Source organism: Galeopterus variegatus, unplaced genomic scaffold (assembly GCF_000696425.1).
Source record: "Galeopterus variegatus unplaced genomic scaffold, G_variegatus-3.0.2 Scaffold1725, whole genome shotgun sequence".
Lineage (NCBI taxonomy): Eukaryota > Metazoa > Chordata > Mammalia > Dermoptera > Cynocephalidae > Galeopterus > Galeopterus variegatus.
Window position 1 is genome coordinate 66707 of NW_007727836.1, and position 9086 is coordinate 75792.

General features: G+C 51.3%; 1 protein-coding gene across 1 annotated transcript in view; it reads left to right on the top strand.

The window, feature by feature from the left end:
• The window catches only part of NOVA2 (neuro-oncological ventral antigen 2), a 31860-nt gene that overhangs the window by 11705 nt on the left and 11069 nt on the right, over positions 1 to 9086 (top strand). The window contains exon 4 of the mRNA XM_008578606.1: positions 6078 to 6244. Within this exon, the coding sequence (XP_008576828.1) occupies positions 6078 to 6244 (167 nt within the window). The remainder of the gene's footprint in view (positions 1 to 6077; positions 6245 to 9086) is intronic.

The following is a 9086-nucleotide window of genomic DNA, read 5'->3' on the forward strand; positions in this document are numbered from 1 at the left end:
GGCTCCATCATTGGCAAGGGCGGGCAGACCATCGTGCAACTGCAGAAGGAGACGGGAGCCACCATCAAGCTCTCCAAGTCCAAAGACTTCTACCCTGGTGAGCCCTGGCCCAAGTCTCAGACCTACGTCCCTCCTTCTCCCTCCCACCTGGGCCCTGAATGAGGGGGAAAGGCCGCCCTAGGGGCAGTGACAGTGGTGGAAGGCCTTCCTTCCCCCTAAGGGACAGAGCTGTCCCCAGCCTTGAAGGGTCTGGCCAAGCAGATGGGGGTGGGGGCAGGGCAAGACAATGGGCCTGCTGCATATTCATGAGCTCATTTGCATGATGTGCTGGCAGATGTGTCCCTTCCCACACACCTGCCCCCTCAGGTCAGTTGGAGGAGCTAGGGTGGGGAGGGGGGCAGGTGTCAGGGCGTCCCTCAGGGATTGGGGGCCAGCCATCCATGTTACACATGCCCCCCCCACTCTCCCTTTGGATTTCAGTCAGCCCGTCTTGCCCAATCTCAGTATCTCTGGTTTTCTTTTTTTTAAGATGACCAGTAACCGGATCTTAACCCTTGACTTGGTGTTGTCAGCACCACGCTCAGCCAGTGAGCTAACCGGCCATCCCTATATGGGATCCGAACCCGGGGCCTTGGTGTTATCAGCACCACACTCTCCCGAGTGAGCCACGGGCCGGCCCATTCTGTGTCATTCTTTATGTGCCTCTTTCTCATTCTGTTTCTGACTTTCCCATCTCTTGTTCCTTTAGTCTTCATTCCCATCTGCCTCTGTCTTCTCCTGCCCCTCTTTCTGCTCTTTCCTCTCTCCCTGTCTCTCTGGTTTTATCTACCTGTCTCTTGTCCTCTTAGTCTCCCATCCCATCTGTCTGTCTCTCTGGTTTTTTTGTTTTGTTTTGTTTTGCTTTTTTAAAAGATGACCGGTAAGGCGATCTCAACCCTTGACTTGGTGTTGTCAGCACCACGCTCTCCCAGTGAGCGAACCGGCCATCCCTATATGGGATCCGAACCCGCGGCCTTGGTGTTATCAGCACCGCACTCTCCCGAGTGAGCCACGGGCCGGCCCTCTGACTCTCTATTTGTCTTCCTTCTCCCTTCCCTCCTCTTTCCTTCCCATTCTGTCTTCCCATCTCTCTCCCCGTCTTTTCTTCTTCCATCGCTCATAGCCTCAGATTTTTCTTTCTCCCCCTCTCTGAGCTTTCTGTTCAATCACCCATTCAATCAATATTTAGCAGCACCCCTCAATGGGGTCATTCTCTGCTGGCATTGCCCCTCATTTCTCTCTGCTTCTGCTTGCTTCTCTCTCCCTTTATGTCTCTCTCTGTCTCCTAAGCCAAAGATCCCTCATGGTTTTTCTCCTCCCTCCAATCCCTGCCCTTTTTCTGCCTCTCCTCCGGCTCCATCTCTCTCCCCCCAACCATACAGCTTTCAAGTCCCCTCCACTCTCTCTAATCCCCCTCAATATCTCTCACCCCTTATAGTTGCCTCTCAAGACTTGAACTTCGACATCTAGGAATCCAGGGAAGGCCCCTTGAATTGCATCTTTGGTCCAGCATTGATTCTAGTTCATCCTTAATCCCCTTGAATTTTTTAGGTCAAACACCAGAGCTAGAGCCCGGGGTCAGGACACATCATTTTCTCTGTCTCTCTCTTTCTCTCTCTCTCTCTCCCTCCTCCCTCCACCCCCTACCTCCCATCTCACTAAGCAGCTTTGGAAAGGGGTTTAGAGAAAAATCTGGTGAACCAGGCACACCCCCTCCTTTTCTCTTCCACCCTGGCCCAGTTTCCCCTGCCCCTCTCTAGCCTATAAGATATAGATAAGACCTCTGTTTGGGACATTCATCCAAGGACATTTGGTTCCCTGGATCATATTCTGTACTATGAGACAGGTCATCCCCTCCCAACTCAATGACACACCACACAAGCAAGGCAGCTGAAAAACTCAAAAGATAGGACAGTCATTAGTTCTCCTAGGCCAAGCACTATTCAGACAAGCAACATGAGCCAGTGTCTCTCCCCAGCCCCTGGACATGTAGCCAGCCCCCATCCCCTCTCCTGTCATGGAACTTCCATGTCACACAGCAGGAGCTCCTGACTCAGAGATGCAGAACACAGCCCCCTACATCCTAGCCCTGTCCCTAGGACTTCCCAGAACCCACTGGAAATGGAGATGCTGCTACAGAAGACACAACACAGTTCCCTCTGCCCCTGGCTGACACCCTTTCACTCATTCATTCAACACACATTTTCTGAGTTCCTCCCCTCTGCCAGCTCTGTGATGGACAGAGATGGGGACACAGCATTGACTGAAATGCCCCAGTCTTGCTCTCTTGGTTCTCACAGCCTAGTCCAGGAGACAGACCCCACACCAGTGACAACCCAGAGTGGTCAGGGCTGTCAGGGAAGACCTGAGGATAGTGGGAGCCCAGAAAGGACATGTGATCCAGCCTGAGGAGGTCAGGAAGGACTCCCTGGACGAGAAGGCCAGAACAGTAAGAAAGAATGAGCTAGGTAAACATCAGAGAAGGGTACTCCATGAAGATGAAATCACCTATTCAAAGCCTAGGGAGCAGTTTGTTGTTCAGTGTGGCTGAACCTAGAGAACAGATAAGTAATGACAGTGGAGAAACCAAAAGCGTCCTCTGGGCCTAACAGGTTCACACATAAACACACGGACAGACACACTGCACTTGTGTGTCTACTACATGAAACAAAAACCTACCTGGCCCTTAACCCCAAGGGAGGGGCAGAACACACAAGGGTATTCCCTCTTTGGTAATGGGTCCCAAAGTCCCAGATTCAATCCTTCCAGGTGATACATGGAGAAACTAAGGCCCAGAAAGAGGCAGGTACGTGCCCAAGGCCACGCAGGCTCCTGAGCACTAGCTAAATCAACCTAGTGTTTCTAAAACCCCTTCTGATTTTGAGCATCTGCCTGAAGCTCTGGACTCTACCCCAAGAAGAAGAGACACAGACACAAGCAAGATTGTTTAATTTGTATTGATTTATAACATTCTTGCACCAAAGTGCAAAATCTTAAGTGACTACTTAATAAATTTATACATATTCTTTTTTAATGTCAGAAATGCAAAAATGGAGGTTGGCTGATTAGCTCAGTTGGTTAGAGCATGGTGCAGGGTTCAGATCTCCATACCAACCAGCCACCAAAAAAAAAAAGCCACAAAAATGAAACTGCAGTGACTTTATGACTCCCTCCGACACACACACACACACACACACACACACACACACACACACACACACACACACAGAGCTAATTACTCCATGCACCCCAAATTTAGCACAGGGTGGTGCAGTGGTTAAGAGCACAGACTTTGGGGCCGGCCCGTGGCTCACTCGTGAGAGTGTGGTGCTGATAACACCAAGGCCGCGGGTTCGGATCCCATATAGGGATGGCCGGTTTGCTCACTGGGTGAGCGTGGTGCTGACAACACCAAGCCAAGGGTTAAGATCCCCTTCCCGGCCATCTTTTAAAAAAAAAAAAAGAGCACAGACTTTGGGGCCGGCCCGTGGCTCACTCGTGAGAGTGTGGTGCTGATAACACCAAGGCCGCGGGTTCGGATCCCATATAGGGATGGCCGGTTTGCTCACTGGGTGAGCGTGGTGCTGACAACACCAAGCCAAGGGTTAAGATCCCCTTACCGGTCATCTTTTAAAAAAAAAAAAAAAGAGCACAGACTTTGAAGCCAGACACCCGGTTTTAAAACCCTGATCATTCACTACTGTCTGAGTAAACTTGGAAAAATCCCAAACCCTCTCCTGCTCAGTGTCCTTAGCAGGAAATCAGGGATAATAATATTGCCTACCTCATATATTAAATGAACAAATATATATGAAGTGCTCAGAATGGTGCATGGTGCTTAGTGTTATGTAAGTGCCAGCTGTTATTATTGGACACTTTTTCAGAGTTTAACTGAGCCCCTGCAAAGCCCCTGTGGGCTGCAGGTTAAGAACTACAAGGGGATGGGAGATCACAGACTTCCTGAGTTGGAAGGAAGCCTCGCAGAGATGGAGAACCTGGCCACTGCAGCCAGCCTCTCCCTGGGGCTTCCCCCTCCCCCCACCCACTCCCCAGTTCCCACCCTGACCCACACCCTTTCCTATTTACACCCAGATGGAGGCAGCCTGCACGCTGACTCACCCTTGGCTCAGATCGAGCCATTGTTCTGGGGTGGAGGGGAGTAAGAGTGAGGAGAATGGCCCAAAGCAAGTGGGAGATATCTACTATACAAGTGACCCAGAGACAGTGACACCCAGACACACAGCGAGGCTGGCATGCCAGTCTGAGAGATGGCAGGCGAGGGGTCGTAGCACCAGCATGGTGCACTGAAATGCTCACTGGACACTGACACTCACTCCCAGGTGTCCCTGACACACAGGCACACGGAGCCTGGCACACTCTCAAGACCCAGGGAGCTAACTAGATCCTGCAGACAGAGCCCCACCCAGGGAGAGAGACACACTCACACTCACACATCCAACACACCCAGGCTCACCCAGGCACTCACATTCTACTGCATACCAGTCATGATCGAGTATTCTTTGTCTTGCTGTGATACATACTCTCAGACACACACACACACACAGTCATCTAAACAGTCTTACATACTAACACCTGAGTCAGCCTGTCTCTCTCACTCCTTCTCACATTTACACACATCAGTCATAGAGACTTGTCTGTCTCCTGTACATATATACACACACACATACCTATATACATACCACACACCAATAATCCAGGTAGTCTTATGAACACCCACAGATGTTCTGTTTCTTTCACTTACATACATGTACACACACAGACATAGACACACATACCACCATACAGTCTCACAGTGGCATACATTCATCCTACAGTTCAGTGTCGCTCCATAAGACCCTTTCTTTCTTTCTCTCAAACTCTCACACACACTGAGCTTAGTCTCACAATTAGTATACATAACCTTGATCGTTACAGCAACACCCAAAGTCTTTCCCACATGCAAGGGTGCACACGAACATCTTTAACGGAATCACCATATCACATAATCTGTTTACATCATGGTCTCTCCTGCTGTTTCTCTTATACACACAAACACAGATTAAGATAATCTAGCCAGTCCCACCCAAGTAAACACACACACACACACACACACACCCCACTCACCCAAACAGCCTCACAGATACACACACTGGTCACAGTGTCACTCAGAGTGTCTCTCCCACACACATATATCCCAACACACTCAGCTTCTCTCTTCCCCATGCCCCTCACCCCAAAACACACACAGAAGTGAGGAGGATGCCCAGGTCAGAACTGCAGCCAATATCTGGAGACTCCAGCAAAGGCATCCACTCCACCCTCCTTTCCCAGTCCTTCAGTCCCTTCTCCTCCGAGAGTTGCCTTTGACCCACCCTGCTCTCCCCTATCCACACCCCTGCCTTCCCCCACCCCTCAGCCCTCCATCTGGTGGGTCCAGGCCGGCATTCATACCTCTCTTCTGCCTCCCCCATCCTCCAGCCCCTCCCCATCCTCTCCAAAAGCCCAGAGGCCTTCGCTGCAGGCTTTCAGGAGTTGCCATGGCAACAGGGCCTCATCCCTCATCCCCCTGGGGGTGGGCTGAGGACCCGGCCAGCCAGACCGATAAGGGGGTTCCAGTTACTGTGGCAACCATTGCAGGCCTGAGCTCTCTGCTTCTAGAAGGGGGTGGGGTGAATGAATGGTTGCCAAAGCAACCGGGGAGCCCGCAAGAACTGGGAAGAGGCAGCTGAGCCCTGTCTCCCCTGCCCAGGGCTGCTGTGAGCATCGCAAAGCACTTAAGCATCATTCTTCTATCCCCTGGCGTTGTTTTAGGGGAGGGAGATCAAGTGCAGATTATGAAACAGGGATTCCACTCATTCTCCCAGCTACCCATCCTGGCCTGGGAGCCCATGATAGCTTTCCCAGGCTCGCCGCATGGCCTAGGGTCAGTCAGGTCCGCTCTCTGGATCTCAGTTTTCCCCTTTTATTAAATGGGGCCTGTCTCTCAGGAATGTCCCCTTTCCTGTCTGAGTGTGCCCTCTCTTTCCCTTGCTTGACAGGAACCACAGAGCGGGTATGCCTAGTACAGGGCACAGCAGAGGCCTTGAATGCTGTGCACAGCTTTATTGCTGAGAAGGTCCGAGAAATCCCACAAGCGATGACCAAGCCTGAGGTGGTCAACATCCTTCAACCCCAAACCACGATGAACCCCGACAGAGCCAAGCAGGTCAGCTGGGCAAAGACTGGGTTGCTGTAAAGCCGGTGAGGTTCATGAGATGACACTACTCCCACATCACTGCATTACTGTGGGGTTTCAATGGGACAAGGCTGATAGAAAGTTTATCAATCAAATTCGTGATAGTGGTTAGTATCATTGTTAGGGAGCCAGCCCTAATACAGAAGTATAGACAGGACTTCAGACCACTTGGACTGGGCTTGACTCAGAGACACGGTGAAGGTCTGGGAGAATTTGGCCCGAGCCCCCACTTATCCCTCCTCCCTGGGATTCTCTGGATCCTCTTCTCCTTTCCACTGCATCCCATTGTCTCTCTGCCCAACCTGCCTCCCACTTCCTGTTCTCGCCGGAAGTGACCTCAGTGACAGCCCGGCCACGTCCAGCATAGTTTAGAAATGGCCTCTTATTCTCCCCCTTCCTATAACTACCGTTTGGGGGTAGTGAGAGTGTTTCGTCAGCGTTAGCGAGAGAGGGGGCGGGTCCCGCTCCTACACGGCCCTCTCCAGGACGGGCTGGAAGGAGGAGGGCGGCACCCCTCGGTTGCCTCAGCTACTGGGAAGCGGTGGCGTAGGGGCGTGGCAGGGAGCGAACCAATCGCTTCTCGGCTCTCTCCGGTTGCCATGACGATGGTGCCCAAGGGGTAGGTGGGCTCCTAGCAAAGCCCCTGACAGCTCGGTCCTGACCGTGGTGGGGCCATGAGGGAAGGGAGCACGGGGCTGGCCGTGCGCGCTCCCCGTTTCCTCTCCCCTCTGCACTCCTATATACACGCACGCTCCGTGCAAAGGGGGTGAGAAGCTCTGGACTGTTGGGCAAGCCACTGGCGAGGTTCCTTAATGTCTGCCTTAGAGGCAAAGGCAGGAGGGAAGGCTCGGTAAAAGGAATCTGGAATTCTTAGGTTCTGTCGTTGCCTTGAGGTGGGGGAGACCACGGGCCTGAGTTCCCCTAAGCTCCTGGAGAAACGGCGGGCAGAGAGCCCTGGAGAAGCGCTGTCCGGTGAATCGTTCCCCAAAAAGGCTACGGGCTTGGGGCTTGGAGCGAGGCTGCTGTCCTTGGTGCTGAAGCAATTCAGCGCCTCGTGCCCCGCTAGGCCTCTCTCGAATCCTTTCCCACCAGTAGGGCACAGCTTACTCACAATTTAAAGGAAGGTGAAGGTATTGCCTCTTCCCTCTGCCTTGGTCGTGGCCACAAGAGGCTCTGGGTTCATCAGAAGTTTGTGGATGTTGCAGAGAAAATGGGGTCAGCACCATCTGTGCCTAAGCCTTCCATTGCCTCCCCCTAATCCACAGGAACTCTGAGACAGTGGAATCGAAAGGTTGTAGAAACAGGATTTATCCTCTTCTGCCTTATTATTCGAGGGCTTCAAAGAATGACCGAGATAATGGCTGAGTCATCTGAAGTCAGATGTTGAGTGGAATCCTACTTCCTACCCGTGTGACCTTAAGCAAGTGACTTGATTTCTCCATGCCTTATTTTTCTCATCTGTAAAATGAGATTTATTATGGTGCCTATGTAAGGGTGGTGGTTAGCGTTCACTGACGTTTGCAAAAGCACTTAGCTTGTATGCCTAATGCATAGAAAGTTCTCAAAAATGTTAGCCGTTGCTATTGTTATTATGGGATTTTTTTAGTCAGGAAACAGGTATACTCCCTTTTTGTCTTGGACTTGCTATGTTACTCAGAGCCCCCTCCCATTCTGTAGGCCTCAGTTTCTCTTTCTGTACCATGTGGAAGCTGGGCCAAACCAGAGATAATAAACTGAAATGACTCCAGAATTCAGAAAGGAGGCTGAAGGCTGTGGTCCTCTGGAGAGGGTATGTCATCCTTAAAGGCGACAGCTGTTACTCAACTCCTCCAATTCTGCCACTTGGCAACATGGACATAGTATTTGCCACATCTTCCAAATTTTTCATAATCTTTGAAATCAACTGATTTTAAAAGGCTGGCTCAGTTTTTAAAACACTATGAAGGGCCGGCCCGGTGGCGCACTGGATAGTTCGCCCGAGGGTTCGGATCCCACATACAGACCGGTTCCCGCTCACTGGCTGAGCAAGGCGCGGGAGCAACACCGAGGGTTGCGATCCCATTGCCGGTCCCGGTCCGGTACGGAGGCGACACTGAGGGTTGCAATCCGTTGCCGGACACGGAAAAAGACAAAAAGACAAAAAAAAAAAAAACTATGAAGGTCAAAGAAAATATGGCTGCAAGCTGGCTATGGCCTGAGGACCACCAGTTTGCCACCTCTGAGCTAGACTGGTAATTCTAAGCCCTAGCTGATATCTGAGTTATCTAGGTAGCTTAAAAAGCAGGTTCCTAGGTTCCAGCCCAGAACCACTGTATCAGAATTTCTAAGGATAAGGCCTGGGAATCTGAGCATGGACTCGGGCCTGGGATCAGATCTTGACTCTACTACTCACTACCTGTGTGACCTTGTGCAAGATAATTCTCTGTACTTCCATTCTGCAGTCTGCAAAATGTGATAATAATAGCACCTACCTTATCGGGTTATTGTGAAGACTAAATAAGTTACTATAAGAAACTGTTTAGAAAAGTGCCTGGCAGGGCCAGCCCCGTGGCTCGCTTGGGAGAGTGCGGTGCTGGTAGTGCTGAGGCCACGGGTTCGGATCCTATATAGGGATGGCCGGTGCGCTCACTGGCTGAGCGTGGTGCGGACCACACCGTGCCGAGGGTTGTGATCCCCTTATCAGTCAAAAAAAAAAAAAGAAAAGAAAAGTGCCTGGCAAATGGTAAGCACTGTGTTAGCTGTTGCTGCTGCTCCTGCTACTGTTATTACTGTTGCTGTTAGTAGTAATCGTAGTATTTGAAAATTTCCGGGC